Source organism: Rhamphochromis longiceps, linkage group LG17 (assembly GCF_057381845.1).
Source record: "Rhamphochromis longiceps isolate RC_006_pf linkage group LG17, R_longiceps_female_GT1.1, whole genome shotgun sequence".
Lineage (NCBI taxonomy): Eukaryota > Metazoa > Chordata > Actinopteri > Cichliformes > Cichlidae > Rhamphochromis > Rhamphochromis longiceps.
This window is the reverse complement of record NC_140573.1, coordinates 21625919-21651186: the sequence shown is the minus strand read 5'-3', so window position 1 is coordinate 21651186 and position 25268 is coordinate 21625919. Positions and strand designations below refer to the sequence as shown.

Here is a 25268-nt window from a genome sequence, read left to right as displayed (position 1 = left end):
GGTGGTCGTCTTTCAGCCTTTCTTACCTTGGCCATGTCTCTGAGTATTGCACACCTTGTGCTTTTGGGCACTCCAGTGATGTTGCAGCTCTGAAATATGGCCAAACTGGTGGCAAGTGGCATCTTGGCAGCTGCACGCTTGACTTTTCTCAGTTCATGGGCAGTTATTTTGTGCCTTGGTTTTTCCACACGCTTCTTGCGACCCTGTTGACTATTTTGAATGAAACGCTTGATTGTTCGATGATCACGCTTCAGAAGCTTTGCAATTTTGAGACTGCTGCATCCCTCTGCAAGATATCTCACTATTTTTGACTTTTCTGAGCCTGTCCTTCTTTTAACCCATTTTGCCAAAGGAAAGGAAGTTGCCTAATAATTATGCACACCTGATATAGGGTGTTGATGTCATTAGACCACACCCCTTCTCATTACAGAGATGCACATCACCTAATATGCTTAATTGGTAGTAGGCTTTCGAGCCTATACAGCTTGGAGTAAGACAACATGCATGAAGAGGATGATGTGGACAAAATACTCATTTGCCTAATAATTCTGCACTCCCTGTATTTGAGCCTTTGTGGATTGAAGAAAATCTTGTTTTTAAAGTCATTAAAGATGTATGCTCTACAATCATTCCCCCATAGAAAAAGTTCAAAGAAATCATTAAAAAAAACCAAATTCTCCTGACATTCACACCCATGACTGGATGTAAATTTCTGACCACTCTTGTATATTTTTCTCCAACACAAAAGCCAAATTTGATTATTATATACAGATTTTTTTTTAGCATTTACTTTCCATAATAATCTCAATATACAGAACTATGAGTAACTAAAGCTTTAAGCTAAATGTAAAATGGTAAACAGACTGGTTTGTATATAGCGTTTTTTTGTTGTTGTTTTTTTTACTCTGAGCACTTTGTACAATTCACTAGTTCACACCCATTCATACATTAACCAGCTCTGTTTGAACAGGAGCCCATTTATTTAGAAAACAAAAACATAAATCATAGTTTAAAAAAGGATTTCATACAAAAACATTATGAATTTTAATGAATCATTTCACGGAAACTAACAGATCACAGTCTACCACAATCACACCACTGCAGCTGAAACTCAGGTGTGTGTTTGTTTTATATCTCTTTGTGTTCCTTCAGCAGCAGGTCCATGTAAGCTCCGGTCACCAGACTCTCCTTAGAAACTCCAAGCTTCTCCATCAGATCCTCAGCAACCTAAAATTAAATAAATATTTAAATAAAGGGAGACAAAAATGTGTCTTTTCCAAAGACAGTGTGAGACTGTGGGCTGCATCTGTTGGTAGATAAACCGTTTAAACCCCACCTGCTGTCCCTCTGCCACAGTCTGCTCTGGTCGCATCACCACCTGAACAAACACACAACAGATTATTCAGTGGGCAGGTTTTCACTTACAGAGCTCTGGATCCATTTCAGCACAGAACTCACCACCAACTCACTGAGGACTTCCTGTCCTCTCAGAGCCCTTCAGATTGAGATCTGACAGCTATTAAAAAAAATAAAAAATAAATCTAACACGATCTCATAAATGCTGACGATCATGAACTCTGTCCCCCTGAAGCAAAGATGGGTTTAAAATATGTTCAGACACCGCTGGAAATGGTCTGATCCAGCCAGTGCTCCTCAGTTCTCCTGCCTAACCAAATCTCACCAGCTTAAACTTATCAAACGAACTGTTTGCATCAGTGTTCAGATTTTTGTATAAATTCAACTAGAGCTGGGCGATAGAACGATAAACGATATGTACTGCGAAATAACTTTTTCTCGATAGAAAAGTTAAACTATTGCGATAGACCTCATCTCGCTTGTCCTCTTAAAAAGAAAAAAAGAAAAAAGAAAAGAAGAACAGCCAATCCAAATTAACCCTTTAAGACCTACCATAGAACCAAGTCCGCCAGAGCTTATATCATATTTTTACATGCTGTGGAGCCATTTTTGGGAGCATTTCAAGTTGCTATACATCAATACAACCATTATAGCCCAGATTTTAATAATATGTATTCATTAAGTGCATAGTAATTACATAAATTGCAAAAAAGTGCAATAAACTACAAAAAAATTGAAAATCGTTTTTGCTTTTTTAACATATATTTGTAGTTAGAGAAATTTAAGAGGCTTATCCCTCAAAACTGTAAATACAAAAAAGTTGCACAAAATAGTTTCCCACCACATGAAATTTATTTTGAGTGTCTTCATAGTTTTATTTTTGAAATACACCAATTTTTATACACTGCAGGAAAAACGAAAATAAATATTATACTGAAAATTTGCAAAAAAGCAGCACATGCATCAAAATAAACTATTTCCAGCAGTGCAATATGAGTCCTAAGCATCCCAGAAACGACACAGAAAGTCATAAAGTCAAAGATAACTTTTAAAAAGACGAGTATAGGCCCTGAGGCCCTGATAGTAAAAAAGACTACATTTCCGCGAAAATGACGTCACTTCCGGTTTCGGGCAGGTAATGGCGGAAATGCAAAAGTTCGCGCTGACGTCTATTCCAACGTAGGAAGTGTTATGACCAGCTGATCGGATCGGTAAAGCGTGTTTCTGGAATATTATGTTTTTGTTCCTGCAAGCGCTTTTTATGCAGTTTTTGCAAAGCTTTATGTGGAAGGAAACCGTGACCGAGGACAAGTTGATGGCATAAGATGTAAGTACAACTCCTCCGGTTTCATATGCAAAAAAATTTTTGGCGCTAGCTTACGTGGTTGCAGTGCTACTGGGATTTAAAAATAGTTACGCAAAACAGAGCGTGCCCGCTCCGATCGGCTGTAAAGGGTTAAGTAGCGCAGAGCCGAACCAATCACAGCCGCAGCGTCACGTCACGTGACTTGTTACGTACAGCACAAGTGCCAAGCCGCACATGTGTATTTGTTTGGGAAGCAGCCAGCCGCCGTGCCGCCCGGGTAATGGAGGAAATGAGTGTGCCGACTAGAGAAAAATCAACCGAGAGCGTGACTGAAGGTTACCGAAGAGAAAACCGATGATGGTTCCAATGCCGGAGAGATTGTCAAACGGAAGAGCCATAGAAGTTCCGTAGTGTGAAGGTATTTCGGCTATTTCAAGTCTGACAAAAAACTGTAAATTGTGCCGAAAGCAAGTCTGGAAATACAATAAACCGGTGCATGCTCAATCTCTGACTGGAAGCGCTAATTCGTCATTCGGCTTTTGTCAGACTAAAGTAACTGTTAAAACTGTTTGAAAAGCTCAGCTATACAACAAGGAGAGATTGAGAATTTCCTTTTAGTTCTCAGTTTATTTGATATTGACAAAAGTTAGTCAGTTTTGTCTGTTCTTCTGTAAAACAAACTAAGATTTATTTTTAGAATTAATATTTTGTTTCTAAGTGGAATTGACAATTTAGTCTGTTTCGTTTGTTCTATTTTGAAACTTAAACGCTTTAGCGGCTGCCTTTTGTGTAGTTTGCAATATTTGCCTTTATTTATCTGAAAAATTCTCATGTTCCTTAAGTACATCTACCCTGTTGAACTTATTATGGGAAATAAATATTTAAATAAAAACAAGCTGCTGATTATTTCACATTTTACTTGTGAGCAACGGCACATTTAAATCTTACAAATATAGTTATTTGGCTTATATCGTGATAGATATCGTTATCGCCTGAAATGAAAAAAACTTATATCGCCCAGCTCTAAATTCAACCCAAGTCCATGAAAAAAGCGACAGAGTTCTAAGTTTTAGCAGAATTTAGTTTTTGACTTTAATACATATAAAGTGTGCACACTTTACACTACCATCAGGTCTTTATTTCTTTTCATCTTCATTATGTGAGAGGGTAGCTGACGTGTTGACATTAACCAACAGGAACCGCATTTAAAGTCACAGCGTGTCATCTTTAAGCACATTTTGTTGGTGAAATCGAAGCTTTTTAAGCTTTTTGCACAACATTTCACACAGTTTAAGTTTCTGATATTAGCAGATATTCAGCCGGTTTTCTGATTATTCACTGATCAATAGCTCGAGGTAAAGGTGACAGGTTTGCTGACCTCCAGCTCCATGTAGTGACCCAGTCCTTCTACCGTGTCCAGGTGAACTCTGGTCTGACCAATCAGAAACAGCCGCCGCTCCTTCTTTACTTCACCTTTGACCCCGAGGGCTTCTGAAAGGACAACCTGCACAAACATATTTACTGTTATTAAGATTACTGCCACTGAGATATACTTAAAGATCCAAATACACAAGATGCTGAATTTTCAGCTCAGTGTCAAAAATAAATTAAAGATCTGAAAATTAAACTTTTTTGTTTTTAAACATACTGATTATAAAGCTTCTCATATGCGGTACCTTCAAAGCCCACCAGGGGTTGCTACACACACTCTGGCCAGCTGATTTAAGGGGCTAAATTACCTCCCCAACATGTCTTGAAGAGGCCTGGTACTGAACTAATTGTTTGATTCAGGTGTGTTGACCCAGGGTGAAATCTAAAACCTGCAAGACATCTGCCTGGAGTTCCCACCACTGCTCTAAATAGCCTTCTTAACTACCTCAGTAGCTCTAGCTGTCTTTCAACAGCTTGTTATTGTCCCCGTCCCCAAACTCACTGTAAAACTCCAAACACAAACTTCATCCATGTTAGCTGCTCAAAGTACTCCTTTCATCTAAGCAACTCTTTTTTTAGTGGTTGTCATCTCTATCCTTAATCACTCTAGCCTGCTGCACATCCTTATCACCTTGATTTGTCTGCCTAGCCAGTAATAAAAGTCCTTTACTTCTTCCTCAGTCTCAGTATGAGCCTTTGCCATCTCTTTCTTTGCTGTATGCCTAGCTTCATCTGTAGCCCCAACTTTAACCTCCCTCTACAGCTCTACACCCTCTCATTCTACACTTTGGCTGTACTATCAAAAACAATTATTACCGTAAATCCCGGACTACAGAGCGCACCTGATTAAAAGCCGCATGCTGTAATTTTAGAAAGAAAATCAATTTTGCACTTGTTCAGGCCACACTGGATTTTAAGCCGTATGCGTTTCACTCGTAATATGAGATATTTACACAGAAATATTACACGTGAGGATTTTTAACGTTTAATTTCATCCGTAAGGTAACATAAACGTGATGGTAACATACAAAAATACATACTGCAAATGCTTTTTTTCCTCGAACAGCGCCTTAAGTATACGTACGTATCAGTAACACACAAATTACGTTGCTTATGGTTTTTTTACAGAACAGTGCACAAACAACATTATGTCTCTTAACAACCGGTAAAAATATATACCATATATATACACTACTTATCAATTTTATTGGTCTACTGCAGGGGTCGGCAACCCTAGGCACGCGTGAAGGGTTAACTGATGGCACGACCATAGCTGGACTGGCAATCCGGCATACTGGGCATTTGCTCGGTGGCCCGGTGACTTTTTTTCTTCTTTGTAACGGTATAAACAATGAAAGGTGGTGGATTGGCCAGATGCTGGTCGGTGTGTAAAAATAACTCAGTTGTTTGGTGGTGGCTATGGCGGAGCTTCCTCAGATGGTGGTGGAGGCCAGCAGGTGGATGAGAGAAAGGGGAGGAAGGAGGAGGAGAGACCCCAGGCAGCCGCCGGTCCGAGTGTAAATTAAAAAAACAAAACAAAATCCACATTCACAGAGAAATCTTGATTTAAGTTATTTCTCTGGTTTGGGGGCATGGCCTACGCTACCTAATTTCATTAACAGTTACATATGTTGGTGCTTTACCTGGAGGCTCTGTGGGTCACTGGTGGGGGTGATGGAGTAACGAGACAGTTTGGGTCCATCGGTGTCCGGACGCTCGTAGAAGATCAGCTGACCTGACCCGTTCTAAGGAGCAAAAAAAACCAAAAATGTAATTTTTTGTATTTTAAACTTCTCTAAACCTCATCGGTTGTTCTCTGTACCATGAAGTCTCGCAGCTTCAGCCGTCCTTGGCTGCAGCTGAAGAAAGTGTCATGCTGCCTGATGATCGTCCCCTCCGATTGGCTGAGCTCAGCTGCCTTCTGGGCAAACTGTGTCAGGTCGCTCACTTTGGCTTTGATCTCCACATTGGATGGCATGGCTCTACTGAGTACATACAAAACATGCAATGTGTTTGTACCTGATTAAATAACACCAAAATTAACTTTACCTGCACAGAAACTTGTTATGAGTTTTATACTCTAACCTGTAACCTTTTAAAGATGTCCCAACCATCACCAAAGATATTCATGCAAAATTAGACCATAAGTCTGAAAAAGTAACAATAATAACAACAACAACAATAATAATAATAATAATAATAATAATAATAATAATAATAATAATAATAATAATAAGTAATGTGTTTCTTCAATCATATTTCGGTTCTTTATTTTCGTTATTTATTTATTCCTGAGTTTGGCCCTCCATACTAACAGGCTTCCACAGACTCACAGCATCCTCAGTCCCTCATCTAACCGTTTATTTTGAAATTCTATGCCATGTTTGAACAACTCAAAAAGACATATCCAAACACGTAGCAGCGTTTTTAATCCTCAAATACTCTTCTAACAATACGGGATAAAGTATATTCACAGAGACTATTTTTATTATTTTCACAAAACTACGCCACTGCTTCAGAACCAAAACAAAGATGGCGTCTTGAAAGAGGCGTATTAAAATCCGTACATGTACTTCAGATGCGGGCATATTTTTCTTCGGATGATTAGATGAGCCTGTACGCATGAGGATAACTTCTCCATGGACCTCGTGACAGGTCTTCAGGAGTTTCTAAGGCTTGGCGGTAAAGACACCGATTAGCTATGGAAGCCGGTGTTAATGCAAAGGTAGCAGAAAGTGCAACAGTCAGCTGCAGGAAAAAATAGATTTGCACAAATAAAGCTTTTTAAGTCTCACCTGTTCACGAGTCTCTGCTGCTGTCTAACTGCGTCAACGAGGCTTAATTTTGCCGCGATACCATGCCTCCGGGGAGGAGAAGCAGAGGCGGAGGTAACGGACCAATCTAACCGCAAGTCAGCGCTGACTAACGGGAGGAGCCGCAGCGCCGTCGGCGTCTTTCTTCTTCTTGTGCGTTTTATTGGTGGCTGGCAAACAGGGAAATGGTGGATTATCGCCACCAACTGGTATGGGGTGCTGCTGTTAGCCTCTGTTAGCTCCTTCCTTTGAAGTGGATCTAACCCTGTTGGGCTGTGTAACTTTACACTTAACTTTTTATCAGAGGCAAAATATGAATTTTAGGGTATTTTAGGCATAATATTAGCTGATTATGCAAGTTAGTTATGCTACTTCCTATGTGTAACACATAAACACTTTCACAAATTTTAAAACGTATTTTCATTGTTATCAGTTGGAAAATGTATTTTTTGCATAAACATACTTTATTAAGTACTACTCTTTTAATTAAACTTGGCTTGATAGGAGTTTTGAAATACTCACTTCTGTGCATATAAATTCACAAAGTTCAGACTGTACGTCAGAACAAAAACAAACAAAAAAAGACTTTTAGAAAATTTAGAGTGTTTATTTTTTAAGCATTTTTAGATAATGTACATGTCATTTATTCATATCACATTTAAAAAGTCTAAAACAATTTCAAATAAAAAAAATTATATGTATATGAAAACTGTCAGCATAAAACAAAAGTCTAACTAACTACATACAGTGAGGATATAGTAACTGTTTTATATGATTCTAGCATAAGCTAGACAACACCATCCTAAATCTTATATGGGACCAATGTTCTTTAGCATAAACATAGAATCTAAAACTAAAAAATTAAAATAAAACAATGTTGTGGATCTGATATGGTTTTCAGTGGCAGTAGTTTCAAACTATTTGTGTAAAAAGTTTTACATCCTTTAAATGTTACATAATTTGTGACAACATATCTGATAAATCTGTACATATTAATCAAACTAAATGACTTGATTTGACACACACACACACACACACACACACACACACACACACACACACACACACACACACACACACACAAGGTCTGTGTACAGTTATTAAATGCAGGTGATTTTCTTTATGTGGCTGCCAAACGTTTGTTTATGCTGCAAACCCCCTGACCAACTGTCACCGGTTAGTTGTAAGAATCTTGATTAATCCTAAAACAAAATTTTTCAGTGGTTAATTCAGATATTAGGTGGGTTTTTGAGGTGAAAAGAAAAGATAATTTAGCCCAGGGCTTCAGTTTGTTTGAGTTAGCAGTACATTTCATCAAGGCTTTTAATGGCTTCCTCTTTAGAGATTTTTTTCCAGTCATCAGGAATCTCTCCTCTGCCCTGGAATTTTAGATTATAGTGCTCTTCCAGTGTGTTTTGAAATCGGCACACAAACCATTTCCAGTACGATAGTCTCGACCCATCGGGAGTGATTCTCCATGTGGCATACTTTGAGCCAGCAGTTCTGTATTGTTTATAAGGAATGCTTTCCTCTGAATCATGATGAGGGTAAAACCTGCCTTCGCTCGAAACGTTTGTTGTGCAGAAAGTGATGCACAACTCCTCTGTGCCTTTGTAGTGCCATCCTTGGATCCCATTAGGTCGATGGAAAGGGACGCTGTGGTCATCGGGACTGTGATCTTCAATAGTGTTGATACAAACAGTGGAACAGAATGGACACTTTACCCAGCAACGCTTACACAGCTGATCTGTGAGGATTTCATCCGGCTTCAGTCTGGATTCCTTCAAGTTTTCCAGTGACATGGTGCTCATCTGCACAATGATGGCAGCAAATCCTTTCTCTATCTCTCCCTTCAGAAAGTTAAAATCATTTATGTCACTGAAGTTTTGAGAACAAATGGGATCCAGAGTAAGCTTATCATTTAGCGCACTGGAAAACTCCTTCAGCCACCTGTCTGCCTCTCCTCCCTGAGTTTGGACTTTATGTGTTGCAGTAAATAAAGCTTGACTAACAAGTGAGTTGATGTCAAGAACGTTTTTCTCAAGTAAATTCATGGCTTCATCCTTGTGATCTTTGAAGATGTATTTCTCTACTGCTGCTGCGATAAAAGCTTTTGTATGTTTCCTTGGGTTCTTGATGTAGGTGATGAAATCATCAAAGACTTCTTTCTCAGCGAGGGACTTCAGTATATGTTTTTCCAAGTCCAGAGTGTTGCCACTGAATGCTGGGAAATTGCACTTCATCTGGTCAGCCAGATCAATGGCAGTCCTGTTGTAGAGAGCCTCAACAGTGGAAGCTTTCAGCTTTTCACAGATCAGTTCTCCAAGGACAACAGCAGATGAGTTTCCTTTGCAAAAGCTTCTAAAAACTGTGGAAAACTGTGCTTCCTTGCTTTCTAAATATGTGAGTGGATCATTCCTCATTTTGAATTTTTTATGGGACTCGAGAAGCCAAGTCTCTGCTCTGTCGAACACATACAGCAAGAGATCAACTGTAAAATCCTTCTTCAAAGCAAATTTCCTTTCTGACACAAATTTCTCGACTTCATCTTTCACATGTTTGGCAAGTTCATGCAAGTAAGTTGGTGTGTAGCCTCTTGTTACTACAGGTTTACTTTTCAGTGCACCAAGGGACTCGTTTTCAGCTTTTTCAATGAGCGATCTGATTTGTTGTTGTTCTTTAAATGAGAAAGAACTGCTGAAAGCATATTTTTTGTAAAGATCTACCACAGTCCCCAGAAATTTTGGTCCACTTGTCTTCAGGTAGTCTGAATAATCACCAATCTCAGATATTTTCTTGTATCTCCCACGTCTTTTTGATTCATCTACAAAAGCCAGTTCAAAACCGAGTTCTTGAAGAATAGTACAATAATCTTCTTCCAAGTTGATGTCTACAACTGTTTTAGTATCTGCTGTTAATTCAGTAATCCAGCCGCTCCAAACAGAGTTGAACTGTTTGTTAAGCTCTTCTTCATCTCTGACTTTATCCTTCAGTTGCTGAGCGAGCTCTTTGCTCTTCTGTAGCAGCTTGTTCTCAAAGCCTGTCTTATCATCATCCAACTGTTTACATGCTTTCTTCTGGAGGATAACTCCATCAAGTTTTGTTTTTAATCTGCTCACCTGCTCATCATAAAACTCACTGATTTTGATTTCAAATCGTCCTCTCCACTGAGTCAACATTTCTTTATCCTTGTCACTCTCAAAGTATGTTTTTATCGCTTTCCTAATTTCTTTAAATGTTTTGCTTGTTTCCTCCAAAAGATACTTCTTCTCAACCTTGTCAAGATCACCATTTTCAATTCTGTTATGAAGCTGTTCTTCAGTGGTCAACATCTTGCTTCTAAGGGCCCAGGTCCAGTTCCCATACTGAACCTCAAGTTTTCTGTATACTGCGATTTCAAGTGTGTTTTTAAAACTGAAAACAAAGCTTTCATTCAGAAGGGCATTCCACAGGTCCTCAACTTTGGTCTTGAACTGAGAGAGTGTGATTCCAGCAGACTTTGAAGCTTTAGACAGGATGACGTCCTTTAGTTCTTGGATGCTCTCACTGTAACCTGGATTTGGAGGAGCCATGGGTGGACTGCCCTCCCATAGCTGGGCACAGTATTTCACATCTTTTTGCACATCAAATTCAATGACATCACTGAAGCACTCTGCATCGCAAACCTCCTCTTCAGCTGCTAGCTTGGTCATCTGGTCCAGTTTTTCCTGCAGGCGTCTCTTTCCATCCATGTTTTTCTCTGCTGCTGCCACATCTGTAACATTCTGGTGAACAAACACACAACTGGGAGAAAGATGAACTTTCTTCATCCTCATGAAAGCCTGAACAACAATCTGCAGAATGTCCTGCATCTCAGATGGATTCTCTCCAAAGATGTTGATCAATGTCAAGTTTCCCAGACCAACAACAAATGTTGCCAGTTCATTGTCATGGTGAGGAGTGGCATTACCTTCCAACTCAAGAGCACAGAGTCCTTCAGTGTCCACCACTAGAACATAGTCGGTCTGAAAGTCTTTCTGCATCTCCTCTGATACTTTGAGCAGTTGCATAAAGGCACCTTTGGTGCACCTGCCAGCACTTACTGCAAACTGCAAACCAAACATGGTGTTCAGCATTGTTGATTTTCCACTGCTTTGTAGGCCTAAAACTGACAACACAAAAACTCTCTGGTCACCCAGTTTCTTGATGACTTCCTCTAAAAGACTGGAGATCCACGTTAAAGGCACGTGACCTGCATCTCCATCCATCAGCTCCATTGGATATCCTGATATCATCAACTGTGCAGCCAGCTCAGGATATTTAGACCAGTCAGTGTTGTTTCTCTCCTGCTGTATTTCTCTATGGGCTTCATAGAGCTGTCCCATTTCCCTGAAGATGTGCTCCAAGCCAAAAGATGCAGACTGCAGTTTTTTGGAGATGCCTTCGAGCTCAGCCTGTTTTCTCAATAGCAAATCTGATTTGTCATGTTTGCTTTTCAAAACCAAGACCTCAGACCATGTTGTATTGTAACTTCTGAGAATCAAAGAAAGATAATTTGTGGAGAGCGCATCTATTAAGATCTGAGTCCATTTTAGGAAATATTCTTTGTCTATTGGTGGCAATGATGAGAGGCTTCCAATGAACAGCTCCATCAGTTTACTGCAGGAAGCAGCACATTGTTTCTGACGGATTCTCATCAGTTCTTGTTGCTTTTGACTTCTCTCCTTTTCAATTTCTCCTCTAAGATGAAACAGCTGTTTGTGTATTTTGCACCAGTCACACCAGAGCTGCCCTTGAACAGCAAGAAATTCATCTTTGATCTTCGAGACATCCATGTTGTCTTTTGTGAGCAGATTCATTATTTGCAAAGCAGCAGATTTCCCTCTTTGACAGGCTGGGTCACTTTCATCCACTCTGGTTCCAGAGAGCTCAGCCATGGTTTCAAGATGGAAAAATGGCTTCAAGTTGGAACCATCTGGAGAAGATAAAACTTCTCTAATTATCTTTTTCAGCTGTTCAGATACATCCGCTTGGTTTTTATCTTTGAGCCCGATAATGTATTTTCCATTTTTTGTCTTAACATCATAGCAGTCATCAACAGTGACACAAATGAGCGACTTCTTGGACTTAAAAAGAGTTGCTATGAAAGAACTACTTTCTTTGTTTTTCTGCAGAGTTTCAACAAGAAAAATATTGATGGAGGATTTTTCAATCAATATTTCACACTGTTCTTGAAGTGACAGCGCATCACCATGAAGATTACAAAAGGCAATGCAGTCATTGAAGGCATCATTGGGTTTTCCAGCAGGACAGTACCAGGCAATCTCTGCCACACCATCCATCAGATGGCGAGACTTGATGCTTCCTAAGCAGTTTCTGTGGAAGAAGGTGCTGTGACGATCGTTGAGCAAAGTGTTCATCAGCTGAGATTTAGACACTGACAAAGAACCCAGGCGGAAAAATGACACCAAGGGTGTCTGAGCTTTGTAGACTGGGATGTTCTTCATGGTGACAATTTGTGAGTCAGGTTCGATTTGAGTTACCTTCCAGCTTTTTGTTATTTGTCTGAATGTCCACAAAGGACACACAATCTCCTTTGATACTGGGTCAGGAACAAGCAAAGGTAAGGCATACTGACACTGAGCGAGCTTTGCAATTATGATCTGTTTAAGGAAGCTGTCTGAGCAGTGATATACTGCCATCTGAACATCCATTGGATGCAGAGGAGTCTGTTCTTTCTCATGTGTGTCTACGCTTGTTCTCAATAAAGCCTCTAAATCACCGTCATCCGTCTCAGTGATTTCAGACACCGTGGGATTTAAATAGGCCATCTCAAGACTGTCTGTTCTTACAAGAATACATCTGGCCCTGTAGTCTAACATCATCAGTCTGTAGAGAAACATCTGAGCTAGATCTTTCTCAGATGTGATGTGGTGCAGTTTTATAGGTGGGCGTATTTGAAAAAAATCTTCTACTGAAAACTTGAGTTGGAGTTTGTCTTGAAGATGAAGTCTGCTGAGCAGTGTCTCAAATTGTCGATGGCATGACTTCTTCTGTGAGAATGAAATTAAAATATCTTGTCACATTAAAGAACAAACCAAATATTCATTTCGATCATTTGATAGAAATGTTTATTCTCCTACCTCCTCTTCATTTTCACTCGCGTCATTATCTGACGTTCCTGCGGGATATCAATGAAGCAGAACCAAGCAAGTTGGAATCAGCACATTTCTGTACACACACACACACACACACACACGTGTATATATATATATATATCCATAGGTCCCTCATCCCACTTTTCGTCAGGGTGCCCTGGTTCCTCAACACCTGACGCGGACCTTGTTGATCCGGGCGACGGCCGAGCCGGCATGCCTTCATATTTACCTGTCTCGCTCATGTCTGCGGTAGGCTCGCTTAGCATAGGGGGTCTAGCCTTAGGACCCTTACTGGATACAGACACCCCAGGCAGGAATCGAACTTGCGATCCTCTGTTCCAAAGGCGTGTAGTCTAACCACTACGCTATCCAGCTGCTTTGGTTCCCTGACCGGGAATCGAACCCGGGCCGCGGCGGTGAGAGCGCCGAATCCTAACCACTAGACCACATATATATATATATAGATATATATATATATATATATAAAAGGCAATGCATATATATATGTGTGTGTGTGTGTGTGTGTGTGTGTGTGTGTGTGTGAGATATGTATATGTTTTGCTATTGTGTATGATCAAAGTTCAAATAGAAAATATTACCCTTCTTATTGGCTTCAGATGTCGCTTGAATCTTGATTATAGAGTTTTCTGCTGGTGCTGCAGTGTCATTACTCTTTGACTGTATGTCTTCATTCATAGTGTAGCTCTAAAAAACAGATATTTTAACTTAGCGTGCAGGTAGAGCCACCGACCTTTATAACAAAATGATGACAAGCTCTTGATTTTTTGTGAAATCAAGGTCTTTCTCGCTCTCAAATGACAGTGTTAACCACTCGATAACTGAAAACTTAATTTATCTCATCAAATTCTTGTTATTTAACCTCAGCTGTTATGGCTAGAAATTACTTTCTTCACAAATAAAATTTTGAGCATTAGAGAATAAAACATATTGATAAACATCTCACACATGTATCGTAACTTGTTGCTCCCTGTCAGTATTCAACAAAGACTGAACCAAAATGAAGCAGTTTGTGAAAAACTACGTAAGATAAACCAGTCCACCCCAGGATTAAGTAAACTGCAGAACCACTTTTAGCAGCAATAACTTGAAGTGATCACTCTTTCACATCGTTGCTTCAATTCTTTGAGATTTGTGGTCGTTTATTTTTGCACAGCTCTCTTAAACTCCCACCACAGAATATCAGTTGGGTTGAGGTCTGGTCTTTCACTGGACAATTTCAACACATTTGTTCTTTTCTTTTTCAGCCTTTCTGTTGTAGATTTGTTGTGTGACATTTAGTTCAAAATATCTTTTGACTTCTTTAGTATACAGACTTCCTGGATGACTCAGCGACTGTAAGGTTTTCTGTGGATGCAAAATCATCACGTCTCAACCACAGTGCAGACAGTTGGTTTGAGGTGTTTGCGGTGATATGCTGAGTTTGGTTTTATGCATTATGGGTACACATCTCCACTCTGTTCTCATCTGTCCGAAGTGCATTGTTCCAGATATATTTTGTGGTTTGTTCATATGAAGCTTTGCAAATCTAAACTTTTTTTTAGAGAGAGAATAGAGACTTTCTCCTGCAGACCTTCCAAAGAACCTGTATTTGTTCAGTCCTTTTCTACTGACATGACGGTTAACATTTAGTATGCTAACTGGGGCATGTAGAGTCAAGAGCTCTCATGCTTTTGCAGTTTCTCTGATCATTTCACGTCCGACATTTATGTCCACTCCTTGGAAGATTGTATTAACACACATTTCTCACACTGCTCCAGATCTGCACATTGCCAAAACTTGGTCACAGTTGATGACGATGGTGTACTTAGTTTTTAACACACTGCTACTGCAGTTTGGCTTTTTTTTCCTGTTAAATAAATGATGACATTGTGTAGTCTGTCATGTTTTGTTGTGCACCTGAGGTTGTGTTTCAGAACCTGGTAAGGAACAGATGATTTTATTATATTTGTAAAACAAAAAAATTGACAGTGTACTTTCTTTTCATCAGAGTAGACTGCTATAAGTAGACTTAGAGGAGCAGTTTGGTGTTCATTTTGCTATGACAGTGAACAGGGACGATACAAAGACTTCATCTTTACCTCTGTTTCAGCTGCGCTCTTCGCTGACTCCTCTCCTGCAGGGTAAGTTAACAACAGGCAGGTTAAAAGATCGAACATTGAAGAAATGCTTTATCAAGTGTCAAAATATGTTATTTTGAAGAAATGAATCTCCTTCAGTTAAATATAAAGAGTCTTAGTTGTATTTATACATTGATGTATTAATCGAGATGCTGCCCCTGTCAAAGGTGACCTCTTTACTTTCAATCCGTCCAATTGAAGGATTGGAGCCAAACGTTTTACACACTGCTAAACAGTAACAGAATGAGCAATAATCCATTAACAGAAGTTACGCTTCACAAACTACACTGTGCCTAAAATAAATAACGACACACATATAAAATAAGGTAATGTAAAATAATATGATGTATCAAAAGACTACTGTTGTTAAGATACAAAATAGCACATAAAGTTAGCAAACAAAATTATAACTGTGTGAACAAACTGATAAATTGCCTGTTTAAATGTCACATGATCTGATTTACATCTTCTGATTGGTGGTGCTGAGGACATGGTCACTTTTCAGGACAAAGGGAAGTGACATTTTTGGGTATTTGCTAATAAACCATGTTTTGGAAGAAGGTCAGTGTCTAGAAGTGAACCAGCTCAGTTATTGTGCACACTGACAGCTTTTACATGATATCGCTCATTTTGAATGACGTTTAGACACTTTTGGATCTGAACTGTTGAATCTGTTGGATTTGTAAGACTGTTTATTTCTTTGCAAATGAGCAAAGCATAAAATAGTTATTTCCCTCAATGCATGTTACTGTAGAAGTAAAGTTTTCATTGTTACCCTTCTCAATGTTTAAAGGTTGTGATGGAGTCCAGGTTTCAGATTCTCCTCCTCCTGTTGCGGTGTCTTCTCTTTTCTCTGACTGATCTTCATTTTCGTCTTGTGGCTCAGTCTGAGTAAAGAAGTCACTTGTATGACTTTATTTGCTGGCTGCGATGTCTGAGATTCAAACTGTACATGTGATTTGGCTCTATATAAATAAAACTGAATCGAATTGAACTTGTCATTATGTTCAGAACACAGACGTTGTCCTTTAATGATGAACAAACATTAAAGGGTAAAACATTACCTTTCCTCTGACTTCACGTGTGATCTCCACTTTTTCTTCTACTGCAAGAGGACATAGAAAAGATGATTGTGCAGTCAAGGCAACTGTTCTTTGTTCATGTTATTTGCATATTGTCCATGGTAAATGGGGTTGTACGCCGTCTTAGTGACTGGACATGGATCAATACTCAGTACTGAGTTTTATATTGGTTCAACAAACCGAGAAGATTTTCTGACCACACTGATAACAATGTGTGGAAGGCAGTAATTAGTATGCTGACTCTGAGGTAAATTATTTTGCTGCTTGCAAAAGATATTTGACTTTGTTGTTGCTGTTGCTTTAGTGTAAAGCGTAGTGTAAAAACATCGGATTTCATACAGAAATATAACTTTAATTAATGTTTACACATATGTCTCTGTGCTGAGCTTCATGTCTCTTCATAATCATGACAGAGGAAGACATTTTTTCCATTTTTCTGCTGTATGTACGAGTTGTTTTGGGACATGCATTTTTAGAGATCAGAGCTTGAAATATGTACTGAGAATTGTCCAAGAGCAGCCAACAAAAACACTTAAAAGTACTGAAGGAACAGTAAGTAGAGATTACACATTTGATATCTGTAGAAACACAGATTGGACCAAGCTGGACTCCTGTCCTTCAGAGCTTCTCTCCTTTGCACACTTTTGTGTTTAATAAGATTAATAATTCTTCTTCATGTTTAAACTCCAATGTCCAACAAACAACTCCAAAAAATATATTTTAAAATGCTCGGTCAGGCTGTCGTGATTAGATTACCTCTATTATTGGTGGAAGATGGTACAGATGCATTTTCAGTTTCACTTCCTGTGCTTGTAACGTTCAGCTCTAGGTGCTGAGCTTCACCAGTTTTATTCAATAAAGGCTGAGAAAACAGGTAATAAATAACAGGTTAGATCTGAGATAAAATGTTGAAGTGTTTGACTGTAAGGATGTACACAGAAATGCAATTATTTGCAAATCCCATAAACTGATATTTTATTCCTAATAGACCACACAAAAAATAACTGATGTTTAAACTGAGGCATTTTAGTATTTCACTAAAAATACAGGCTCATTTTGAATTTGATGGCAGCAACATGTTTCAGAAAGTAAGTACTTTAGTAGGTACTAAAGACAAACAGCTGGAAGGACATTTACAGCTAATTTGGTTGACAGGTCAGCAACATGAGCAGAGCATTTTAGGGTTTGTGGCAAGTAAAGATAGGCAGAGGTTAATCAATCTGCAAAGGAACTGGGCATTGTGGGTAACAACAATTGCTTGTCATTGGTTTTTGTAGATTTAAGCAAAATGTATCTTATGGACATGTTTGTATTGTATATCTTGAAATGTAACTCTTAGAAAATGAATATGTGTGACAGCTGTACGATTAAATGTGAGAATTATATATATATATATATATATATATATATATATATATATATATATATATATATATATATTTTACCTTTGTTGTCGTTTCACTTTCATCCAACTCATCTATGGAAAAAGAAAAAAAAACACAACTTATACATAATGTCAGGTTTGATTACTACATTTAAGTCCTGAATGTTTCAGTTTGTTACTTTTAAAGTAACAACAGTCGCCTCAAAGCACATTACACTATGCAGTCCCCTATGAGCAGCGCCTAGCGTCAGTGGGAAGGAAGAACACCCTTTTGAAACGAGTAGACCTCTGGCAGAAACAGACGGGCAGCAATCAATGCAACCAGCTAGAAAGGTGAGAAAGAAGAAAAAAGAAGTGCATAGGGAGAAAAGACAAAATGCAAGAGCTCAGACTGAAGTAAATGATCCGCATTGTGAAGAAGTGAACAAGCCCGCTCAACTGTGGGATAACATGGTACTATGAGGTATTTCAGATACGATGAAGTATTGTACATTCAAATCTGGATTTAATAGGAAGTCAGGGAAATAAGCTGATCCAGCAGACATGCCAGTGCAGGCCCACAGTGGGTAGATGTGGGTGTATTGTGGAACTGTAGGTGTGACAAATCCACATTTATCTCATGGAATATGGGGCCCAAGTGGTTGTGCAGACACAGGGTCCACAGCAGTTTTGCCCTGTTGGGTCCTCATGAGGGAAACCCATCATGGGCTCCATCAAGCAGATAAAATAAATGAAGTGAACGACTTTATATAAATGTAGGTCAGATGATTTATCACTTACTTGCGATTTAGTTATCAATGTTCAGTTTCTACGACTGTAAAGAGCAATTAAAACGTTAAGTGTGCTACATTAGCAGTTTGAGTTGTATCTAATAATTCATTAAAACAGATGAATGTTACAGTCAGTATTTAGCAATGCTGGCTCTTCACCATAAAATGTCTTTAACGGTGGCTGCTGGAGTCTCTAGTTTATGTTTGAGTTTTTTTCTCAGTGGGTTTATTCCAAAGTGGGAAAATCAATTTGAGAATAAGAATGAATTATGCTTCCTTATCATGGTCTCCAAGCCGGCATGGGTTCCTCGCTGCTTGGAAAGACTGGCTCAGGCATTGCTAACAAGGAGTAGGCTTCTTCGGCCTGCACTGACTAAAGAGCCCGGTTAGCTGACAGTTTATTTTGAACAATGTGGAACATTAAACCTGCCATCTACAACTACAAAACAGTCACATTTATTATATGCACCACTTAGCAGGGCTGTGGAGTGTTGGTGAAACAGCTGCAGAGCCAGAAGCACATAGTTAGTTTGCTAACGGTTAAGCTAGTTCACCTAAAAAAACACACTCATTACAGAAATGCTACAGGCACAGTCTGCAGTTAGTTATACGGGGTCCCTGCCTAATTTGTGTTTTACAAGCAGAACGAGTGTGCTATTTAAAAGATGAATTAATCAACTACAAAATCAGCTAGCAGCAGAACACCAGTGTGTACAGAGAGATCACAGTAAATGACACAGTACCGTCTGTGGCACAGCAACAGCAACACAAACGGAAGATTTTACACTTTCTTCTTTTTCTACAAAGTCTACGGTTTCTTTTTCCTCCTTTCTTTTCTGCTGTCTGCTCAAGCTCCTCCATCTCGGTGGATTTTCATCCAAGCAGAAGATCAGTAGTGTAATCTATCAGAGATGATTCAAAAAGAGAGATTAAAACAGAAAATTACAGAAAACAGAAAATTAAATAACTGCATCTTGGTTTCATTTTGAATCAAGGAAAAAAACCACAACTTTATCATAGCAGCAGATTGCAGAAATGAACTTTAAACAACTAATGTGCTTTTCCCCAAAACAAATACAGAATAAACTGCGACCTTAGCAGGTCAGCAAACAGATTTCAGCGGAGAGCTACTGTTGCCCAGACTAACAAAAAGACATAGTGACACAAACTGAAAACCGGTTCTGAATTTAGTAAAATTAGAAGTACCACACTGTGAAAACACCTGATTATAAGAAAAGCTTCATAATATTAGCATTTCTGAAATCTAACACTTTGTTGTTGTATTAAAAACAACCCCAAAGTGAAACTGACCACACTTGAGTGAACATGCTGCTTTTGGTTTTCTTTTCCATCTACATGTGAACCAACCCCTTCACCCTGCCTGCTATCCTTCATTCACAAATCACCCCTGACACACTTGTTCCATTGAAAACATTAACTTCTATAATTACAAGGCTATACATGTCTTGTGATCCACAATGCTGGCACTGTGTCTGTGCACGTGTGATGTGATCTGTGTGCGTGATGATTTGTGTTTGTGATGTGTGATGAATGATTTTCAACTGCAAAGAATGTCACAGATATTTGCAGACCTTTGACTGCACATGAAGTTTTTGAGCTTTTTGAGATTTGTGAAGTTAAACAAAAAATGATCCGTGGTCAGAAGTCATCATAATGTGTTTTGGTAAATATGAACCATTTTCAGTGTTTCTTTACATCTGGCTTTGACTGCGTCCTCTCTAAGGTCACTAAGAATGAAAAGGTGGCTTTTTCCCTGTTTTTGTTTTTTTAACTTTTGTCTCTGACTTGAAGGTTTTTTTCTTCTTCCTTTATATATTAACTGTCTACTTTGTTACCTTTACAAATGTGCTGATTCCTGCATTGACTGCAGTCCTTCAGTTTGTGGACAGAAACAAATGAGTTCTCAGTCATTTTCCTATCATGTAAAAAAAAAACATCTGCATCTGAACAGGGACTCAGACCAAACTACCTAGTTATCTGTCAGCTGCTCTAACGACTGTCTTTTGCCTTAGAACTGCTCCTGATTATATTGTATGTATAAAAATGTTAAACTAATATTTTTGAAAGCCCACATAAGAATGGAGGAATATGGCAGCAGGGACTTTACCGATGAGCAAAGAGTGGAGAGTACCAAACTTGTCAACTAGACAAAACTGACAGTAAAAGGAAGCTCAACCACATCAAATGTGAAAGCAGCAAATATGAAAGTTCATTCAAAAGTTCAAAGTTTGGTAACAGTTTTTCACAAGAAAACTAAGTAAAAACAATGTGTATAAGATGGATAAATTAAAGGAAAGCCCAACATAAAGCATCTTAGACCACATGCTGGATGATCATGTGCTGCAAGAACAGGTTTAGTGCTTGTTGGCATTTATTCTCCAAGTATTTCTGGAGGGATGAGCACAGTTCTTAAGAAAATAAATTCCCAGATTTGGTGTTTTAACCACAATATGGGAATATGTGCATATCTTTGTGGTCAGACGTTTACATCCACTCATCATGGGCATGAATGTCAGGGCAGTTTTGGGCTTTTCACAGTTTCCTCGAACTGTTCTTGATTACACAGCATACCTCCTTGATGACTTAATCCACACACAGTCCAAAATATACAGACAAGCTCAAATACAGACATACGCTCGCATTAATATAGGGTTTAACTTTTTGCCTTCAACAAATTTCTGGCCTAAATACAGTTGGATATTTGACCAGAATTAGCAGAATGTATTTAAATTCATGCCATGAATCCATGATTAGTGTTTGTAACTCTCTGATCACAGCTGCACGATTCACTGTCATCCTTATTAAACCTTTTAACCCTGGTAGAGCTAACTCGGCTTTGCAGTGAATGAAAGTAACCGACACACACACACACACACACACATGCGTGTACTCACACACAAAAATGTTCCACAGTTAATACGTACTCACCTTTCCTTTGTGTTTCTGAGCTCGGTCCAGTTTGTGTAGATGCAGCTGCGTCTCAGTGAATCTTATCAGCACTGTTTTATAGAGTTCAGCGACCTTTGACTGGAGATCTGCCCCTGACAAAGCCTTCCCACAGGCTTTGAGCCAATGTCATGTAGTGTGAGAGGTGAATGAAAGTAAAAGTAAAAGTATGATATCATTGCTGCATTATAACATTTACCAGAAATGTTGTGGCTTAGAAGAAACTGTGGGCTCTTCATAACTGAGCATCCACATCAACATTTGTCTTTTTCTCTTCATGCAATTGGCTCAAGATCTATCAGATCATTACAGTGTTCAGTTCTTTAGAGACTTTAAAGCTCTTAAAGAGGATACATTTCTCCAGACACTGCAGGTGGTTATTTACACATGCAGTTGATTATTGTGCTGATAGGGTGTGGTCTGTGGTTCAGAACAAAGAAACAATGTGTGCAGGTGCATGTGGGGGATTCCCGTAGTGCCACTATGCTACAGCCACACTGTAATGTTTTACACAAAACCAATAATTAAGATGAATGTACTCTGAATGGTATTTGCAAACTGTGTTAAATAAACCGTTGAACCCCACCAGCTTTTAAACTCACACGACTGGAACATCTTACTTTGACAGTCATCGGTTCATTTCAGTCTCCACTTTTTAAAAGAGTCAAGTGTCTCATCAGATTTAAAATTAAAAGCATTTCCATAATATTATATTAAACCCTCTGGAATAAATGCACGAATAAATCACCACATAAACAGTACATATAACTACATGCAAGGTCTTATACAGGAGCATAACTGCTTCTAAATTTAAAACTTAAAATTCAGTTATGTTAGCTTGTGACAAATGTTAAGAGATATCTTTTTTTAATTTCATATATTGAAAAAAGCTCTTGCTGTGGATAAAAGTTAGCTCATTCCTCTTAAACAAGTATCCACCCATTCACAATGTTTTAAAAAAGATGTTTTTGTTTAGAAAGATGAAGACAGAAAGCTTAAGTACTGTTTCTAATGTCTATCTGAGTGGCAAGCCTACAGCCAGTATTGGTATTATCAGAGTCATTTTATGTTTCTAAGATGTTGAATTAGTTATTTAATTGCATTTCTGAACAGAAAATTTTGTTTCCGTATTTGAATGTTCTGCTTGATTAATTTCTTAGAGAAGTTCGGTGTGATGAAGGAAGATTTGATACATATAGCACTAAACATCATAGAAGACATTTGAGATAGTGGACCATATAGCATAACATCAACATAATGGCTGAAGTGAACATGGTTGTAGAGTATATGACCCAAACAGCATAGAAAATAAAATAAGGCCAAAATTTGACTCCTGGGATATTCCACTATATAGAACAAAACCTCCTGCTGTATCCTTTACAATGATACCATGGTCAACTCAGATCCAAGAGAAAGGTCTTTAGGTCAGTCTAAGCGAATTAACTTTGGTTAGATTTTTGAGTAGAACAAGCAGTGCAGAGGTTTCTACAAGACTGGGATCTGAACTAAATCTAAACAAATATCCCAACATTACACTGAATATAACCTCAAAGCTTACTCTGAAACTAACGAAAACAAAACTAAAAGTAAATATACTAATAAAAAGTTAACTGAATAAAAAAAAAACCCTCATAAAAATAATAACTAATGAAAAATACTGAAAATACTGTTGATGAATATCTGTTCAAAACATACAACATGCAAACATGCAAAATTATTTTTTAAATATTGACCTTTTTACTTTATTAAATGGGTGTAGACATCAATCTATGAGTAATTTCTTTCATCAGAGGTCCAAAGGAAAGGCTTAAGGTCTAGGTAGGGTGGCACATACCTCTTCAGTGACAAAAATATGTCAAAATCCCCCCATATGTAAATGGAGTCAACAAAATATCCACAAAAGCACTTTAAAACCATTTATTTATCATTATGTCTTCTAAGAAAACAGACATTTTAGGGACAGTGCGACTGTACAGTTATTGGATAAGGTTTGATAAGGCGTGACCAGCAGCAGTGGCAGAGCCTCACACTGGTAATATTTCTGCTGTAAAATTCCTGCAGTCGAGTTTTTTAATGTCACATGATCTCTGTGATGTTTTTCCTGACATGAACTCATAACACGTTGAACAAACAGTGCTGTTTGTCTCTACCGAAGGCCTTCTCTGTGTCTAAAGATGTGCAACTGCTTTCTGAAATATGTTTTGGAGCAGAGGTGTTTTTTTCAGGAACGGCAGTGCTAAGTTTTATGTGTTTGCCTCCCATCCAAGTAGACTGGGAGGCAGAGCCTTCAGCTTTCAGGCCCCTCGTCTGTGGAACCAGCTCCCAGCTTGGATTCTGAGAAGAAGAGGAACAATATTTGTCTTAAGGAGCAGCTGTCCTGCTGTGCTTTGCTTCATCAGTGATTGTTGATCAACCACTGACCTCCAAGCCCTTTGTTCCTTCAGTGGTGCTAGTTTCAGTCATTATGCAAATGTACTGTTTATAAGATTGGGAAAACCTGCAGTCACCTAGACCGAAGAAGTCACTTGGATGAGTGATGAAACGTTTCTCCCAATAAAAACGTTACGTCCAGAAGAAAAGAAACTTTTTGGGATTTCCTTCCTCGGATGATTGAACATGCACCAAGACATTTGTCTCACATGATATAAACACGAAAAAAATGAAGAGCAGATCAGGCCTGGATCCCGCTGCTGTACTGAACCCCATCAACAAGACTGGCTACAGATACTGACTACGTTTCATGAGTCATCCAACTGACTTCTTCAATCTGAAACTGTGGCTTGACAAACCTGGACTGAAAGCCAGCACAGGGACACTGACCATGACCTCACAGTAACACGCTCTGAGCACAAAAGCAAAAAAGGTTGGGGTTTACCACACCAGGAAAGACCCCAAGGGTAGGCTGTGCAGCGATGCTCCTGAGACAATGTAGGGCATAAGGAGCACAAGAGCTCGAGAAGATGTGGAGGGTGAAGGCAACAGTGGTCCCAGTTGTAATCTGAGTACTCGATGCAGTGGCCCCCAAGCTAGGCGAGTAACTCCAGCAGACCCCGGGAACAACATCTGAGATCTCTGTCCAGAAGAGCGCAGTCCTAGGAATAGGTAAGATACTGCGAAGGACCCTATTTTTTTATTTTTTATTTAATTTGTTATTTTGGCACCATGAGCCCTCCATATTTCTCAACATGAATTAGTTGAGTTGCTCTAGTGTCCACTAGATGCCACTAAACAAATTTCATCTGACTCGAGGCAAATGGAAAACCTCTTTAGAAATATAAAGTTAGTGCTGTTTGGTATTTAAATGTTTTATAATCAAATTTTAAAAAAGATTTAAAATGAATCTTTCTTTATTATTTTATAGTCATATTAAAACATTTATGTTTATTTGATTGTTCACTGTCACTCTGTGTTATGACCTCATGTTGCCTCTTATAGTGTTTCTGTTTATACATGTTTACCTCGAATGTTATGTATGCTGGCACACACACAGCTGAAACATGACTACATTTAGCCTTCTGGCTCATCAATATAGCTCTGAATAGTGTGTGTGTGTGTGTGTGTGTGTGTGTGTGTGTGTGTGTGTGTGTGTGTGTGTGTGTGTGTGTGTGCGTGCTGCATGGCATTACTGGGCAACTGGACAGCTTCATGGTGAAGAGAAAAGAGGGAGAGAGAGAACGGAAGAGATAGAGAAAGAGTGTGTGTTTGGTTGGCATTTGGCAAAAAGAAATCAGGAAAGAAGCCTGATGAAGAGCACTGCTGAGGAGGAAGCATTTTTCTGTGAGTAAAATACAGCAATAATGACAAAAGTGATCATTTATGTTCATAATGTTAAGGTGGTGTTAATTATCCAGGCTGTAACCAGAAAACCAGTGGGACTATCCACT

The 25268-nt window shown here is 38.8% G+C and overlaps 2 protein-coding genes across 3 annotated transcripts; both read right to left on the bottom strand.

Moving 5' to 3' along the window:
* Positions 1 to 944: 944 nt before the first annotated feature.
* Positions 945 to 7047, bottom strand: LOC146649663 (uncharacterized). Of its 2 annotated transcripts, none has more exons than XM_085387279.1 (6): positions 6889 to 7047; positions 5916 to 6078; positions 5737 to 5838; positions 4041 to 4166; positions 1337 to 1378; positions 945 to 1227 (listed from the first exon to the last, which is right to left on the bottom strand). In XM_085387279.1, the coding sequence occupies exons 2-6, from the start codon at positions 6069 to 6071 to the stop codon at positions 1129 to 1131; spliced, it is 525 nt and encodes a 174-aa protein (XP_085243405.1). In that variant the 5' UTR covers positions 6072 to 6078; positions 6889 to 7047; the 3' UTR covers positions 945 to 1128. The 2 variants fall into 2 exon arrangements, with proteins under 2 accessions (XP_085243405.1, XP_085243406.1); XM_085387280.1 differs by having other exon boundaries at positions 5916 to 6075; positions 6889 to 7044.
* A 1100-nt stretch (positions 7048 to 8147) lies between these two features.
* On the bottom strand, positions 8148 to 12770 carry LOC146649662 (interferon-induced very large GTPase 1-like). The gene has a single exon (XM_085387112.1). It carries the CDS (start codon positions 12768 to 12770, stop codon positions 8205 to 8207), a length of 4566 nt encoding a protein of 1521 aa, XP_085243238.1. The 3' UTR covers positions 8148 to 8204.
* Between the last annotated feature and the right edge of the window lie 12498 nt (positions 12771 to 25268).

Excerpts from the sequence above, each read along its gene's own strand:
- LOC146649663 (XM_085387279.1), bottom strand. The coding sequence starts at position 6,071 with ATGCCATCCAATGTGGAGATCAAAGCCAAAGTGAGCGACCTGACACAG. Across the intron at positions 4,167-5,736 it reads GTGACCCACAGAGCCTCCAG|GTTGTCCTTTCAGAAGCCCT; the intron begins GTAAAGCACCAA and ends ATGTTTGTGCAG. Across the intron at positions 1,228-1,336 it reads CTGTGGCAGAGGGACAGCAG|GTTGCTGAGGATCTGATGGA; the intron begins GTGGGGTTTAAA and ends ATTTAATTTTAG.
- LOC146649662 (XM_085387112.1), bottom strand. The coding sequence starts at position 12,770 with ATGATGTTAGACTACAGGGCCAGATGTATTCTTGTAAGAACAGACAGT.